Source organism: Peromyscus maniculatus, chromosome 16 (genome assembly GCF_049852395.1).
Source record: "Peromyscus maniculatus bairdii isolate BWxNUB_F1_BW_parent chromosome 16, HU_Pman_BW_mat_3.1, whole genome shotgun sequence".
In the NCBI taxonomy this organism is placed as follows: domain Eukaryota; kingdom Metazoa; phylum Chordata; class Mammalia; order Rodentia; family Cricetidae; genus Peromyscus; species Peromyscus maniculatus.
The window spans coordinates 38,583,432-38,601,625 of NC_134867.1; the positions used below are offsets into that span (position 1 = coordinate 38,583,432).

Genomic DNA, 18,194 nt, shown 5'->3' on the forward strand with positions numbered 1-18,194 from the left:
CCATTATGCCACAAAGTGCCAGCAAGGGCTGCCGGGACACAACCAGGATCCGAAATGGTTTGTTATGAACGTCAGCGTGTTTACTATAGATACACCTCTAGAACCAAAACAATTTCATTATGGAATGAAAAGAAACCAACACAGCATTTTCTTGGTGTCATTCATTAGCATGTGACAAATCAATGTATCTGTGGAGTGTTGTATTAAAATGTTGGATTTTAAAAGTTGCTGCTCTAGTTTCATTTAAAAGATGTTAAATGAAGTTTGTCTGGGATTAGGATAGACTTTCCAACTATGTCTGATATGGCTTCAATGGTTCCTTTGACATACTGTATGAAGCATTTAGGCAAAGCCCCAGTGGAAGGGGATAGAGCCTAAAGGAGAGATACTCCCTCACTCTCCTTTGCTCTCAAACCATCACCCTTTGTACTTGCAAATTAGAATGTCTAACAGGTATGTAGGAGTCAAGTTGGAAGCTAACATCCATACAAAGAGCTCTCACTCCGTATCTATCACATAGACCTAAGAACAAGGAACTCTACTAGGCCAGGGTAGGGCTCTTACACCCTCCTTCCTATTCTTTTCTCGAAAACAAAACAAAATGAACAAAACCAAACAACAAAATCCAGGGGACCTTTAAGATGCTTTTTCTGTCTGTGGACTTGCATCAAAAGCTGTAAACCACAACAGAGACGATGGAGGTAACCTGGGCTAACTTGTCCCACAGCTCCATTTACATACTTTCTGGTCTTTGTTTCTTGGCTTTCTATATATACTGTGAGATGGCCATAGGCATGGCAGAGAGGAATTGAGATGTCTTTCTCCTTTCTGCTTTGGCCAACATTAAATAAACTCATTTTCCTCTACCAATTTCTGTTTGCTGATTTCTTTGGAATATGGTAAGCTGAGGCAGTGGGTTTATGGACCTAAGTACTCTGCACACAGACAGCCCTTTCCAGTCTTATCAGAGATTCTAATGTGAACTGTTGTTGGTAGCGTTTGTTACAGTTAGGTACAAAATGCTTCCCATCGGTGGACTAATATGCTGATCGATGCAAAATTTAATAGCATTACTGGGCTGTGTGTGCTAAGGCCTTGGTGGAGGAAGTAGGTCACAGGGGACACTCCCTGGAAGCGTATATCTTGACTTTAGTTCTTTTCAAGTTCCCTCTTTGCTTCCACGACTGCCATCATGGCTTCCCTGCAAGAATGCTTCACTTCACCACATGCCTGAAAACAAGGGAACCAGCAGACTGCTGGCTAACTTCGGAAACTGTGAGCCAGGATAAACCTTGCATTCTTTTAACTAGTTTCGTGGGGAATGTTGACCCAGCAGCAGAAGCGAACTCCCCATGAGGTTGGGGATATGAACTGATGGCGAAAGGCTGAGTGCTTTTTCTACTACTCCAGTATCTCTCCTCTTTCTTCGAGTGAGATTCCTTTCTTTTTTCTGGTGGTAGTGTTGGCGACCAAACTGGAGTCTCAAGCTAAGCAAATGCTTCCCTACTGAGTTACAACCCCAAAGAATGAGCTTCTGAAATAGAAAGGTGATCACATCACCTCCCTGTTTACACGCTTTGATGGCTCCCAGCACACTTGAGATAAACTCCAACTCCTTAATGTGTCGTGAAGGCTTCCAAGATCCTGTCTATTTATTTGAGGTCAGTCTTTTATCTCAAACTCCTACCACGATGCTACACTGGGTCATCTCAGGTTCTTCGCAGGCTGTTTCTAATGTCCCGGAGGTACTCCCCAGTGATAACTTCCAGTTTCCCGTCACTGTCCTTTACTGTTTATGTTTAATTTTGTGACCTTATGACTAATGTCACTTTCATCCTTTAGGCTCTAATGCAGGGACTATTGCTGATTCATTGACTGTTATTTTTACCAGACTTCGTTTTACCACAGTGTCTGACAACAAAACAGGCATTCTGATGAGGGGTAAACAAAGAGGAAGATGCCCACACAGGTGAAGGAGTGGGAATGGGATCCTGAGGCAAGGGCCGAGGACCAGAAAAATGAACGTAGAAAATGATCCTAGTTTGAGGACGGGTTTTCCACACAAGGAAGTGCTGATCTCTCCAAACAGCTGCAGAAACAGGGTGAGGTTACAGAAATACAGAGAAAACCAGGATGAAAACTTGAGGGATTCATGTTAGGTGGTAACTCCTGTGAGAGGCAGGAGCCAAAGCCGACTTGGAGCACAGAGGAGTGCTTGAGGAATGTGGGTATCGTTTTCTTTGACAGGGTGTCAGGGAGTGTGTCAGGGAGTCAAACAAAGCAAACAGAAAGGTGACAAGACAGTGTGCCTCACTGAGGCAGGTGATCACAGCCAGCATGGTGTGCCTCACTGAGGCAGGTGATCACAGCCAGCATGGTGTGCCTCACTGAGGCAGGTGATCACAGCCAGCATGGTGTGCCTCACTGAGGCAGGTGATCACAGCCAGCATGGTGGTGAGTTTTAAAAAAAGCAACAAATTAACACAGAATACAAGTGGCAGAAAGGGGCAGTGGTTTGCTCTAGGCTTGGAGACGGAGGAGACAAATTCCAGAGTCTCAGAGCTGCTTATGCACCTGGCATCAGACTGCTCAACAATGGTGCTGGAATGAACTGACTTCCTGTGGTCCAAGTGGCCTGGTTTGGGAAGAACAGAAATGGACTGCAGGTAAGCAAGAAGGTAGAAAACACCAGAGTAGACCTCCATTAAAGAAAAAGTGTACCAATTAACTAATTATATGTGCAAGTGTGCATGCATTTGTGAGGCTGTATGAGGTCGGGTGACAAGTTACAGGAGTCAGGTCCTCCCTTCGACTCTGTGGGTCTCCCACTGAGCTCAGGTCATCAGGCTTGGCGGAAACTGCCTCTAACAGCTGAGCCATCTTGCCCAGCTGACACTCCCCCCCGCCTTTATTTTACAATTCCTACAAACAGAAGAATTATTTGGGTCTTCTACTTCCCCTTGAATTATTTTCCAATCTCCATCGTGAGGGAAGAATTCTTCCCAAATCAGGTCATACAGACTACAGGGAAATTCTCTGCATTAAGATACAGTAGCACGTAGGTGACGGCTGCTTAGACACACCCACAGTAACAGGGAGACAGCACGGGTGGAACGGAGAAGGCTCATTCAGTGCTGAAATGTTCAAGTCCAAGAGGGATTAAAGCACATTTGTTCCAATATGTCGAGAAAGATGTTTTATTTCATGGTTCATCTGAATTAAAAAAAAAAAAAAGGACCCCGGAATAAGAAAAGGTCCATTCCCTTTTATGATCCTAAAAAGGAAAACCTTGAAATTAGCACCATCACTGATCACCTCCCTGTGACTGCTAAGTAATAACTAGAACACTGTCATATAGTTAAGTTTCATGGGTTTTGCAAAGACTAGCATCAAGTTCCTCAAACACTGGAAACAAGCAGTATCAGCAGGTACCCACATCTGATTGAGAGACATTTTATAACTCCAGGTCTAGTGGCTTAGGGGTTAGGAGGGTTGTTTGGTTCAAGGTCGGATAGTAAGACTTTTGTTGTTGTTGTTCACAAAATTTAAACAACAAAACCAATCTCCTGATCCCTGACAATGCACAACATATTCCTAAAAACAGTGCATTATTGTCCTGAAATGCCGATAGTGCTGAGGTTGAGAATCTTTTAAGAAGAAGGGCTTCCAAAATGACAGTAGAGTTAGGGTGTCGGAGAACTTCGAAGGAAAGGTCATGCTGCTTGTCAAGTCAGAAGACAGAGTGGCTGATTCTAATCAATCCTGCCACTATCTAAAGCCCAGTTCTGACAGAATGACTGGTGGGGAGTCCTCACAATCACATCTTTCACATTTTAGATCTCTAACAGATTTTCAGAGAAATGTTATTGATGTTTAGATTACCCTTGGAGACATCATCAGGAAAAGCACACTGTGGTACTCTGCCAAACAACCCTTGGTCTTCTCAGAGAGTCCTAGGCCATGTGGGACACTGGGAACAGCAGAGCGGAGTGGAGTGCCATTTTTATACTTCCACAGAGTTATTATTCAAGGCTACTTACCTCAGAGAGCCAATGAAGTTTACAGAAGCAAAAATGGTCCACAGCCCATGATACATTCTGAGAACTGTGTTAAATGTCCTAAAAATACTTATTTGTGTGTCTTAAAAAAAAATCACAGAATTTTCACTGAGAATCTATGTTAGTCTATAAATTGAATTTTAATGAAAGACCAGCATAACAAAATGGAATGTGATAAAGGCTGAGTTCAGGCTCAAATTAGGAGTGAGTTGCTAAATGGGAAAATAGTTCACATGCATGTTGTTGTTGTTGTTGTTGTTTTTCAAATAAATTTATTTAATGGAATTAAGAAGACATCACAGATATTCTCTAAACCCACTACTGGGGTCACACTATGGAGGGACAGCCCCACAGACTCCATATTTCAGAGCTCCTGACAATATTCTAGACCTCACCCTAGGCTAGATAAACAAGCTGCAGTATGTGGGGCCTCATCCTGGGGGGCAGAGGACCCTGGGACTGAGGCAAACAGGCCAATACAATGGTGGGGCACAGGTGCAGGCCTGGAAGGCAAAGCAGCTGCAGATCCAGCCCCAGCTCTTCAGAGACTGAGGACCTCATGGCCCCTTTTGTCGGCTGGGCTGAGTCTGAGGGCTGCGGGTGTTCCTCGTACTGGGGTCTTAATGTGGAGGGCGGACGGGCGGACTTTGATTGGCATGGGGTCTACTCTGGCTTTACTGTCACATCTTTGGGGTTCCATGTATTTGCCCTGCGGAAGTGCTGTTTACAGACTAGCAGGTAATTTTCTAATATGCAAGTGATACGCTTTTGTTACAACAATTGTTTAAATTACTACTACAAGTCACGAGGATGTTAAGAAAAGTTATCAGTCCTGGATGCATTGAAAGTCTTCACGGAATTTACTAACTAGATACTTTATTTCTTACACTATCTATAAAGTAAGGTTTTAGCTCATGGATTCCCTATTATATATTAAGTTAGTTCTTTCCAGATAAAGGATAAAACATTCCTGAAACTTTAAAGCAAATTCTATAAATTAGATACACCACTATGTTTTCTCTCTCAGAATTACAAAAGTTAAAAAAATGATACTATTTTTAGCATTAGGAAGGAGGCAATAATTATAACTGCATTTCCAACAATTTAGTGTTCCTGAATTCTATATATTTGGATACCATATCAAAAATTACCACTGCAAAAATTATCTTTGTTGGGTACTTGACATAAAAATAAAATCATATTATTCTTATGGTTAAGAATACTTCAAATTCACCTCTGGTGTAGAACCATTTTTTTTTTTTTGCTATATAAAGTGATTTTTGAAAATAATGTCATCTAGCACAATTATAAGATTCTCTGAAGACTAAGAGATGCAAATGACAATTGAAGGCATCCTGCTGTTTAAGTACCCAATGTTTTCATGAGAGGCTGACAGGAATCACCAGTGTAAAATTGTGTGTGTGTGTGTGTGTGTGTTGGAAGAGGAACTACCATGGAATTATCTGATGCTTTGGGGTTCTCTGTTCTTACTTTGGAATATACAAAAAAACAAAACAAAAAAACCCAAAAAAACCAAACTAGATGTTACTGATTATAACCAGCTTGCTCTTAACTGACTCTACATGCCAGGAAAACACTGAAAATGATTAAAACACATTCTTTCTACATGAAGATGAGCTACAATGTGTAGTTTTAAAATTATCTTGGAAAAGCAAAACTAATGATTAGTATTTGTCTAATGAATTTTTACAAATACTACCCCAAGCATCACAGTGACTGTGCTGTATTTCCAGGAGTAATCTAGCATTCTTGTGTCTAAGCTTCACTAAATCTGGCAGCCATTGAAATTATACGTGGAAACTATCTATGACACATAGAGCTGTGTCAATGCCCAAGTGCTTACAGAAGATAAATAATGCCTTTCAATTTTAAGCACTGTTTTTAAAATTCCAAAAAGAAAAGAAAACTGAGCGTTTATCAGTAACAACAACAAACGCCTACAGCATTTTATGAATTAAGAATATTCTGGGTGTTTTAGTAATCCAAAATGGTTTAAAAATGGAATTTTCTGTGTCAATTAAAAAATGTGTCCAAGATGTATTAGTAAGAGAAAAAAAGAACATTAAATATAATCCTAATTTTATTAAGATAAATCCACATGACTGAAGTCATGCTTGCTCACATGCAGAGAACAGTTTAGAAGGCCATGAAAAACTTAGAATTGACAGGATTATAAGTGTACAAGACTTGTTTTTAATCCTACATTATTTCTATTCACTAAATTTTATAAAATCAAGGATACATGTTTTATAGTAAAACTAATTAAAATGTCTAAAATACAAATAAAAAAAATAAGACCAAGTTGCTAGAATGACTTTTTTTTTCCCTATTAGATGCAAATTGGCAGCACATCCTGGTACAGAAGTCCTAGAAGAGCCTGGAGGAAAACATCCATTTCCACCCAGGCAACACAGGCAGCTGCCAGCCACCACCTTTTCAGTGTGCCAGGTGATACACACCCGGAGCAACAGAGCAGGTGTGTCCACTGGGGAGAACTTGGAGGAGCTGGCAGCTGCCAAGCCACTGAAGGGCATCATTTTACTTCTTATTGTATAGTTTGAACAGAAGTAAATTTAAAAAGGACAGTTATTGAGGTTTCTTTCCTTTTTCCCCTTAAAAGTTTAGAGACTAAAGCTGAGCATATTGGCACAAGCCTGAAGTCCCGGCCACTTGGGAGGTTGAGGCGGGAGAATCCTTCAACTCAGCAGTTCACGGCCAGTCTGGGCAATAGAGTGAGACCCCCCCCCCCCCATCTCAAAAACAGAAACAAATACATTTGTTTATATATGAGAATATATAGAATATAATTCTCAGAAGTTCCACGGGAAGAAGGCACACTGAAACAAACATGAGACAGGCATGTATAAAGCCAGAGTGACACCAAGTCTGGCTGTGGAGGTTAACGACTGGCTATTACAATAAGATGGAACAGAGGAGAGAGGACATGGCCGAGACTACGGAGGCCACACCCCTTATTAGCGGTGTCATCCGAATGAATAGCTTCTTACTTATGGATCTCAATTGCACAAGGAAGTAGCTGAGCTAGAATCGGAGCTTCAGTGCTGGCACCAGCTCCATTATAATATGAACTCAGACCTCCCACAAACCCCAGTCACTTTTCATGTTCTTTAAAAAACTTATCTATGATAATAAGAAAGGGCTTGCATTCAAAGTTAAATCTCTGATGCACTTTTATGGTGTGCTTATATGACAGAATCTTGATAAAATCAAGCCATACCCATTTTGATAAAGAACTAATTAAGAAATACAACTAACCAGGTGCTAGGGAGGCTCGGTTCACATTTCCCAAGATTGGCTGTTAGCTTCATGACTCAGGGTATTCAAGGCATTTGAGTGCCTGGAGCCACATTCTGTTTATCAGGGACTTCTCTTTACATTAGCTTAGATCTTTCCACACACTCTCTCCCTCCAGGAATGATCACACTGTCTAATACACAGTCAACAAATTCCTCAGAGGATGGATAGATACATATATAATTAGGAACACACACACACACACACACACACACACACACACACACACACACACACACACACACACACGTTCCTACCTGTTTAAAGTGCTGGAGACTGAACCAGTGTCTTGTATTGCTAGACAAGTATCTATCACTGAATTAATACCCACTGCTCTCTTGTATGATTCTAGTCTAATATATGGATTCATATATGACAGATCAAATTATATTCTTCAAGTAAATCAATTCACTCAACTTAACTTTAAACCCTGATCTGAACTTCAACTTTTCTGTGGGGATGTCCTATTTCCTGGCCCAAATGGATTCTTAACCTGTATGACACTTCCTTTAGGCATTAGTGTTGTCAATCATTCTTCCTTCTACAGGGACTCCAGCCAAGGCTCTCTGCATGCTAGGCAAGTGTTCTACAACTGAGCTTCATCTTCGGCCTGTTTCATTTTAAAAACGATTTTAATTTGCATACTGTATATTTTCTTGAGATCTTTTAGAATTAGGGTTTGGACCATAAGTGCCAGGCTTGCCACTTGAAGAACTAGTATGTTGGGAGATGAATGTAAAGGTCTGTTTGCAGCATGGAGATCAAAACTGGAAACTCAACTACAGTCTAAACTAAGACCATGACACAGCAAAAGAGCAGTCCAGGCAGTGAGAGTTCTCTGAAGTAAGTGGTCCTTAGGAGCACTGGCACATCAGGATGAGGGAGGCCAAGACCAATTTCACAGGAGCAGTTAAATACAGAAAACTCCTACTCTCCCCTCTGGCTGACAGACTCAATGGAGAGGAACACACTTAGAGTCAATGGTCTGCATTTCAATGGTCAGCATGGTGCAAGTCGGGGACACCAGTAAGGCTTGATCTTTCATTGCAATTCACACTAAACCAAAAGCCTTGTTCCTGCCCCCATGCTAATGTTATATTTCCATCACACTGATTTATCTAGGTTGTAAATTGAGTATAGAATTGTTACCAGTGGATGATGTGTATCTTCTCAAAATTCCATCAAGCCTCACCATGATGGTTTGGGGGTGATAATGAGGTGGTAAGGATAGAATTTTCACAAGTGGGATTTGTGCTTTTGCAAAACAGGAAACAAGAGAGATCCTTCTCTGTCTATCTGTCCTGTGAGGTTGCAATGGAGCTGCAAACCAGTCTACCTTCAACAGACACCAGATCTTCTAGCACCTCGACCTTGGACTTGCCCGTCTCCATACGGCGGGAATTATCCGTTATGTAAGCCATTACAAACTATTGCATATTTGTCCCAAGAGCCCTGAACTAAGAAAAGCGTCTGCCTCTTTTTTAAATCTGCTGTTGATTAGTAGAATGGACAGCTTCCTGTAATCTAGTGGCAAACCTAGCTTTCTAAGTCCACCAGCCTTCTCTTGCTTCTCTGAATTCTCCAATCTGGTGTAGCATGCAGGAAATATCTCACTCTATTTCTAGACTTTGACTTTACCCAACTTATCTCCCCCTCCATTTGAAAGGGAGGCAGCTCTAAGCTTGACTCTCTTGCCATATTTCCCTAGTCAATTCTCTTTTGAGTTGTAGAAGGATGAGTGATGACCTCTAAATACTGCAGAGATGCCAGTGGTACCCTACCTGCTCCTTATAGCTGACATAACAACAAAAATCTCTGGGCATTGCCAAATGTCTCCTGGGAGGCAAAATCACTACCAGTTGAGAAGCACTGGTCTATGCCAAGACTCATCTATCATTTTGTTCTTCTATAATACAACAAACTCCTGTGTCTTTTACAATCCATCATGTCCTGATTTTGCCTCCATGGCATATCAGTCTGTGCCTCTTCAATACTGGACATCTTATCTTCCTCCAACAACTACTCATGCTCCCCGCCTCACTTCTTCCAAGTGAAACCCTGAGAATGGCTTCCACTGGCTTGCCATGTTGATTCCAGTGCAAAGCTATTAGGGTCCTCTTGACTACTAAATGCTCAGATATTCCAACCACTTGATTGGTAGGTGTGTCCAACCTGCAGCCTGTATCGCACATGTTCAAGGATCATTTCTAGAAGAGGTATCTCATGTAGGCTTTGGAGGAGAATAGAGGACAATTAGGAATTAATGAGGCAAAGTGTGTAGGCATGCACCTCAGCCAGATTTTACAGTATGTTTGTGTTCAGTTAAGAAGAACCCCCAAATAGTTTGTATAACTTCATATAACATTACTTTTAAGTCCTCGAAGCTTTAGACTATAATTTTTTTTCCCTTGGGAGCTCTTCCTGGCCTTCCCAGAACAGAATGGAAGGCTTTCTTCCCATGTGTTCCCAATGAAACATGCATATGATCTTCATTCTAATTCCAAGAGTCTGTTGAAACTACCTGCTTAGGTGGCTTACTAGCAGCCCGTCAAAACCATAAGGTAAGTGCCTTGTCCACTTATACCAGCTTCATTTGGGCTAAAAGAATAGTCAGCATGAAAGAACTAAGTAACTACATGTTGAATGGCTTATACAGGATGGGGTCAATTGCCAAAACCACAAGATACACATATTGGTGTGTGTGTGTGTGTGTGTGTGTGTGTGTGTTCATAATAAAAAACTGACATGGCTTCTCAGCCTAAGGCAAGAACTAATGTCACAAATGGAACAGGTCTAATACATCTTATGAATAGAAATATTATTCACACCAGAAAGACACTGCTCTTTCTGATGGCACAGACCTTAAAAGGCAATGGCATTTCTCTGGCTGATGACAGTTGAAAGTGTCTTCAGTTACTAGCAAGTGACATGAACTGTCTGAAGGGATAGAGCATCTCTAATCTGTGGACTCCTGCGACCTTCACTGTGTGCCTTCTAGGTGAGGGATGCAGGGTTAGTGTGAGAACTGAAGATACAAGTACAGAGTGGAGAGCAGCATGCTGGAAGTCACAAGCTCTACTTCTGGGCTGTGGACCAGCACAGGCTGTGACTTGGGGGTTTAGGACTTTGTCCTCTCTGAGCCTCCTCAGTTTCCTTATCTGGAAAACAGCTATAACATTCACTTCATATAGTTCATGTTGGTGCCCAGATCAAAAGGAGTAACAATGTAAACAATGGAAGATCATAAGCATGAAAAATAAAGGAACATTTTATACAGATTGAAAAACATCAGAGCATCCTAGATACAACACACATTTTGGACAATGCATACCTTTTGAGAAGCTGCGAACTTTTCTGCTCTGATTTTCTCCTTGGGTGTTAAAGGAGGAGACCGCAACTTTACCTCTGGAGGGGATTCTCGATACAGTGCTGGAATTAAAACAAGAATTCATACCATTAAATCCAGAGTACTGTACTGTTCCACCAGAGAGCAACTACGATGGGGGACAGATATCTAAACTGAGAGAAATTGATATTCAATTCTCTGTTGAATAACTAGTAATGTGGGATGTATTTGTTAAGGTAGTGCGCAGTCTGACCCATTAGCTGTGACTGCAAGGCTTCAATCATGAAGATTTAGAAATGCAGAAGGAATCAACTTACTAACTACATGGTCACATAGATGCTTTTTTCATTTTTTCTCAATACACAGTTACCAGGAGCCTGCTGGATGTAAGGTTATCTGCTAGGTAGCAGCATGGTCTCTGCTCTCAAGGAGCTCCTGTGTGCTTGGAGGCCATCAGTCACGTCCACAAATACAGCATCATTTGAAAGGCAGCTAACAACAAAGACAATGTGGTATGGGGGATGGAAAAATCCTGAATGGAGGAAGTGGAAGGTGTGTCTAGCTCTGAAGAGCAGGTGAAACTGTGTCCTGAGGGATAATTTGGGCACAAAGAATGAATAAACACAGATTTAGGATTACGCTTAAGATTTAAACTTAAAACCCCTTTAATTTAAGATCATAATCTACAAAATCTATTGAGTCTACATGAAATATATGCATTTTATTGTCAAAAGCCATATGTGAACTTAAAGGGCTAAAATGAAAATCTATTTCAATTAAGAATAATTCAGAATTGAGAAATTCCAAGGATGTATTTAATTGAAAGTGCACAATTAAGATTATGAGCTATTAGCCGGATGTGAGTATGGACTGGTATTACTCCTGGGTTTCTTTGTAGGTTGAGAAAAGTGTGTTAGATGGATTGGGAGGAACTGCCTGTTTTCTTCCAGTGGCTTCGACACAGAATCAGACTGGTTAATGATGGAGTGTATCTTCTTTCCTCCTGCTGTTCTCAGTGGACAGAGGGTAGAGATTCTGTTCATATGTAAACTCACTTACATGCTCTGCACCTGTGGCTTCAGATAGAGGTCAGGGACAACCCTCCCACTAGCTCTAGAATGGAGAACATTGCTGAGAACCATTCTCCCTGCAACGCTAAGACTGGCGGGTGAGATGATGTTAAATGTAGGCAACAGCTAGGCTAGAAGGGAAGGGAAAGAGCCTGCTGAAGTGTGAGATTCAGTTCTCAGACCTCGTGTATTCGGATTTTTCTCCTGCTCGCACCCACACAAGGCTCTTAAAGACACAGTGACTAGAGGAAGCATCAATTACCCAGGGCACAGTAAGAAATGATGGGTGGCCATGGTGGAGGCAAGGAATCAATTCTGTACAGAGCCATTAACCACCACTGCAGGAGCTTTCCAAGTTACTATGTAAGGAGAATGAAATTTATTAGATTTTAACTAACTGTCGATCACATATCTGTAGCCTGTCAAGAGGCAAGCCTTGGGGCCCATTTCTGCAGAATATGCTGCTGGGAGACACATGATCTCTTTATACTGTCAAGTCAAAACAGTATCTGTAAATGTTTTCAGTGGTGTCCAACAGGAACAGGCTGATGTGTGGTCAGTGTCACAGACACACTCTAGTGAGAATGCTACACAACGGCTCTGGTTAGCAGCAAGTCACTGGCCCTGAAGCTCAGCCGCGACCCTGCTCCAGAGCTGGCCCAGGGAAAGGGTGGGGAGGAGTGTGGATGTTTATGGTGGGAGAGGACATAACACTGTCTTAAGTCTACCTGGGAGCCACTTTGTCCCACGGCAGCTTCCTTCCCTCTCCCCTAAGCTTTCTCCATTGTGCATCATCTTTAAGCCATGGGATGCACCCTGAGGAGAGTTTACATGCTATCAGTCATTCCTTAGAGAATCTAAGAATTATGCTGTAGGAGACAGAAGTGGGTAATTTTTGCAATTCCTGGCACTTTTAGGGAGGAGTTTGTTGAGGCAACGGACAAGCTGAGGAGGAGAGCCGCAGTACTGAACGAGGCTCTGGGAGGATGAGGGGGCAGCAGGGGGCGGGCATTAAAGAGAAGCCACTTCATCTAGATGTAGCCTAGCTCAGTAATCAACTAAGACATTCTTCTTCCTCCTTTAATTTTTTTTTAAAAAATATATGTTTACTTTCATATTTCTCAACTTAAACAGGAATTAGTAGTACTTTTGTTCAGTCATAATTTGGTTTAAATGGGGTTTCGAAGATTAGCATGAAAGTCAACTATTAGGAATAACTAATTCTTGCAGAAACACAAGACAATAACTATTCCAAACAGTGTTTCCTATTGCCCTTTAGATCAGAAGCACACGAGTGTCTGTGCAGGAGAGCTTAGCCGATGGAACTCAACATCTTCCTTTCAAAGGTGGGATCATACAGGTCACCATCAACTGCTGGACATGCGCTCCAAGGTGCCTTTCTTGACTATGATCTGGGCTTTCCCTAGTATTCCACCAGGCCAGCTGCTGTCAGGACACTGTTCTGAAGAAGTTCTACTGCATGCTGCTCTCTCATGACAGTTCACCTCATTGCCAGGCTTCCTCTGGCAGCCCTGTTTTCACCTTTCAAAGCCTCACAGCAACAACTATAGCTTTTAGAAGGCCTCATTAGGAATCTTCTCGTGTTCACTTTTCTTTTCACAGGTGGCTGCTTAATGAACTTGAGAATGAAACAGCCCCCTTCACTCCTGTCTTGGCAGGTACCTGGCCAGAGCTGAGGGATACAACCAGGAAGAGTGAGAGCTGAGGGATTTGGTGTGCTGGTCAACAGAGGAGTCACTGTGGGGAGAGAGGAGCTGATGGAGTAGCTGCTGGAGGCTCCCCAGGGGTGACCTCCATCCCACAGCTTATAACCCTATGGTATACTAGCGCCTCCTCTCTTCAGGTTCTCCATCAGGAGAATGGAAAACGTTTCACACTGGTAAACACATGCAACGATTATGTGGACAATACATTAAAGGGTAGAAAGTGGTCAAATCTTGGGTGCAGTTTTACCATCTTAATATTACCAGGAAGAGAGAGAGCATGCACTTACTTTCACTAGACACATGATTAGCTGGAAAGAAGCCTTCCTGCCCCTTCCCTAAGCTGCCATACCACCAGTCTTCATTATCTTTGAAAAACACTCGGATAATGTCTCCGCGATGGATGGTTAGTTCATCTGATCGGCTCGCTGTGTAGTCATAAAGAGCCACGACCTAGGAGGGAGATAAGACCACCACAGCTTTATCACAACTGTGCCACAGAAAAAGCCCCAACACTCACTTCCTCTTGCAGAAGAGCAGCTGAAACCAAAGCAGGACTTTGGTAAGGCTGAGGCTGCATCAGGGGTTGCTAATAGGACCGGGCCGGTGGGAACACAGCAGGAGAAGAGAGATAAAAAGACTGTGGGATTGAGAAATGGTTAAGAGCATTCAACACACAAAGATTAGCTTCAAAAGACCAGATGTTAAAGTTTTGAAGCCAATTACTTTGAAACAAATTAAAAAAAAAAAAAAAAGACAAACCCATCACACACCATTCTCTTTCTTAGAACTGCTTTATAGTACACCTTGAGGTCCCATTCTCTGTGCTAAGCAGATGCGTCTGAAAGAAAAAAGCTCCAGGTTATCAGTTTTACAAAAAAGGAGAAGCTCAATGGGACAACTTGATTATATAATTCTATTATCATCACTGGGTTACTGCTGAAGTCTCCTTTTGAGGAAAACTTCTCTTGAAAAACAGCTTTTGATATTTTTACACCAACCCCTAATCCCTCTGACTTTCCTTTATCAGCTGATCTTTGTTAGGCACAAGCAAAGCGCAAGGACTTTCTATGAGAATCCTCTTCTTTGTTTGCTAACAGTATTTATTCTATTTGGTATGTTTTTCTCAAAAAAATAAAAAAAAAACACCACACACAAGTCAAAATGATGCTGTAGAGCTGCACAGGGGTTTAAAAGTCCTTGATAGCGTCTGAAAGGAGAGCCCAGTCCATCTCAGATCTGGTGCACCAGGTAAAGTGGGGTAAATAATACGCATGCACATGAACACGCTTACTCTACTGTTTCTTCACTGAGCAGGGCTTCAAAATGTGTGTTACATAACTGTGTAATGAACACACACCATTAGAGCCCTCTGAAACTAGGTTGCTGGCTTCTTTCATCCTAACGTGCCTGATGCTGCACCAGCAGTGGTAAAGCAACCAGAAGTAGGATCATTTCTAGAAGAGGTACCTCAGGTAGGCTTTGGAGGAGAATAGAGGATAATCAGGAATTAGCTAGGCAAAGTGTGTGGGTGTGCATCTTAGTCAGATTTTACAGCGTGTTTGAGTTCAGTTAAGAGAAGCCCCAAATAGTTCAGCATGGTGAATCCTGCATTATGAGTGTCAGTCAAAGGCCGGGGAAGTTAAAGCTTGGGTAGTTAGTGGAGGTCTGATGACCCATGTCAAAGGAATACAGTGGCTGGATGAGGCCAGCATGCTTATCTGTATACTTCCACTTCTTCTGAAGGAGAGCAGGAGGATTCAGCTCAGGTGTACATGACATTTAGGAAGTCTTGCATTGGGTTTATTGTCATTGTGTGGACCAATCATAATTTAGAGTTCATAAAACTGATATATTAGAGTTTCCACTAAATTTTCCACAAGGGTCTATTGATGAAAGAATCTCTTGAGAGAGAGGCTCTACAAGGGCCTCGCATGAGATCGCCCACCATACTTCTATGGTAGTATCCATTGAATTGGATATGTTCTTAAGATCCAAATGTAGCACACCATATTACATGCCACTAGTTGCGATTACCTATGAACTTGTTAAAACACATTTTGTTATGGACCATGCTGTACTCTTTTAAATGTAAAGGTTGAAGTTCCTAGTCCCTAATGTGACTATATCTGGAGATAGAGCCTTTAAGGAGGCAATTAAAATTAAACGATGCCATCCTAAGTCATCCTGATCAATAAGATCACTATGCTTGGAAAAGGAAGAGATACCAGAAACACATATGCACACAGAGAAAAAGGCTGTGAGGACACAGTGCAAAGGTGACCCCCTGCCAGGAAAAAAGGCCTCAGGGGATACCAACATTGCTAATATCTTGATCTTGGACCGCTAGCCTCTGAGACCGTGAGAAAGTAAATTCCTATTGTTTAAACCACACAATCTGTGGTATTCTGGTATGCAGCTCTAGCAGACCACTGCAGTTCCATAACTTGATGGCTTGAGATAAAGCCCTTGTCACTATCCTGTCTTGGAAGCACACATGAGTAATGCTTCCCATGTATCTATTTCCAGCCCTGGGGAGCTTAAGCTTTGTCTCTACACCGTGAGAGTGCTATCTCCTAAGACAGAGGCAATGCCCTTCTCATCAAATTTCACAATGAGCATCCTCTGGAAGCTGATGGTTGATGAAGCATCAGCCTCTAAATCAGTGATTCTCAACCCTTTGAAGGTCAAAGGACCCTTTCACAGGTGTTACCTAAGACTATCTGAAAACAGTTATTTATATTATGATTCATAACAGTAGCAAATTTCAGTTATGAAGTGGCAACAAAAATACTTGTATGGTTGGGGGTCACCACACCATGAGAAACTGTATTAAAGGGCTGCAGCATTAGGAAGGTTGAGAATCACTGCTTTAAAGCAATGGAACAGTCTTTGGAGCATGTCATGATATTATTATGGACATTTGCCACAGATGTCTATGTGCTTTTCAACAAGGACTGGTGTGCCTGTCATGCTGACAGTCTACATTCTGGCAGTAGAGTCTGATCTTTGGCTAGGACTCTTTTCTTATACTGAAAGTCCATGACAGAAACCATGTGGCTCAGGAGGAGCTGGTGGTATGGTTTTCAAGTGTGTGTCCCTATCTAAAATGCTATTACCTTCTCATTTGAAAACACGTATTTCCTTCTGATAATTACAGTGCAATGGTAATCTTCCTTGTTTGAATTTGGAAGCAAATTATGACTAAATCCTGGCCTTTCTATCTACAAGATTTTATTGTTTGAGTGTTCAAGCAAAACTGTAAAAAAGCCAGCAGGCAAAAAGCCAGCAAGAGGTTTGTCTCCAGTGAACAGTATCTGGATCATCCTCTTGTTCCAGCAGGCCTCGTTATTAACAGTCTGTTTGGAAGGTCTCAATGAGTGTCTTCTGTGACATACCCCTTGGTGCCCCACAATGGCCTGCATGTATGTAGCACAGAACTGTTTTCTGCAATATGATCCAATTCTTAAGCTGAAAGAGTAGTTACAAAATCTTTTTATAACAAATGCTAAAAGATATGTGCTAGTGTGCACATATCTTATTATCATGTTGGTAATAAAAGGTCTGGGAAACAAATGGTTCATAAAATCCACTTTGTTTATATACAGATGGTTTTTGACTTTTGATCGTGTTAGTTCATAACAGAACTATAAGCTGAAGTATCATTAATTAGCAAATGCATTTAATATACCTAATCACAGCTTATCCTGGCATACCTTAAATGTGCGCTAAGAATTTATATTAAGCCTACACTTGAAACAAATCAACTAATAGTAGTCAATTCACAAGAAATTGTTGAATATTGTATACAATTAATTGAAAATATATTGAAAAACAGTACAATATTCCTATGCCACCCTGAGTGAGGACCATGAATATTTGAAACAGAATCTTTTTCTCAAAGCCAAGTAGACTGGACAAAATCTTGAGTGAAGTGCCATGAACAAATTTTGTTTCTATTTGTTTGTTTTTTGAGGTCAGGTCTTACTATGTTACCCAGGCTGGTCTCAAATTTTTGGGTTCAAGTGATCCTCCTACCTCAGCCTCTCTAATGGTGAAACTATAGGTACACACAACCACACTGAGTTAGGTGGTCATTTGCTCTAACTCTCTCCTCTTTCCTCTTTCCTTCTTTTTTTGGGAGGAGTGGGTACTGCGAATCAAACATAGGGCCTTATATGTGCTTGGCAAGTGCTCTACCAATAAGCTACATCTCTAGTCATAGGTTTTTTGTTTTTTTGTTTTGAGACAGGGTTTTACTATGTATCTTATGTTGGCCTTAACTCATGATCTCGCAGCCTCAACCCACCCCCCCAACTTGGATTATAGGTGTGTACTACCCAAATGGAGCTTAAACTTTGGTTACCGATGCATACATTTTTCAATCATAATAGAAATACCTACTGGACACTATTTTGCATTTTTAAAAAATTAGCCTGGTTATTAAAAGATGCTAGGCAGACTTTTCTTTGTAATATCTTTCAGGAAATTAAACATTATTAGAACTGTCTCTGAAGGGTTCTCAATGACCCTTGCAGGGACAATGAGCAGTCAATTCAGCAGTCTAGTTGTTCCTTGTACTTTTATCTAGAACAAAATCCAATAGTCAATATTCATAATATCCTCAGGCAATTTACCAAGCCAAATTATGTTGAATAAA

General features: G+C 41.5%; 1 protein-coding gene across 4 annotated transcripts in view; it reads right to left on the reverse strand.

Annotated features, from left to right (window-relative positions):
• Positions 1-18,194, reverse strand: part of Ahi1 (Abelson helper integration site 1) — a 148,984-nt gene that overhangs the window by 16,504 nt on the left and 114,286 nt on the right. For all 4 annotated transcript variants that reach the window (XM_042262218.2, XM_042262219.2, XM_015998668.3 and 1 more), the window contains 2 exons: positions 13,825-13,987; positions 10,726-10,823 (listed from right to left, as the gene is read on the reverse strand). In XM_042262218.2, the coding sequence (XP_042118152.1) occupies positions 10,726-10,823; positions 13,825-13,987 (261 nt within the window). The remainder of the gene's footprint in view (positions 1-10,725; positions 10,824-13,824; positions 13,988-18,194) is intronic.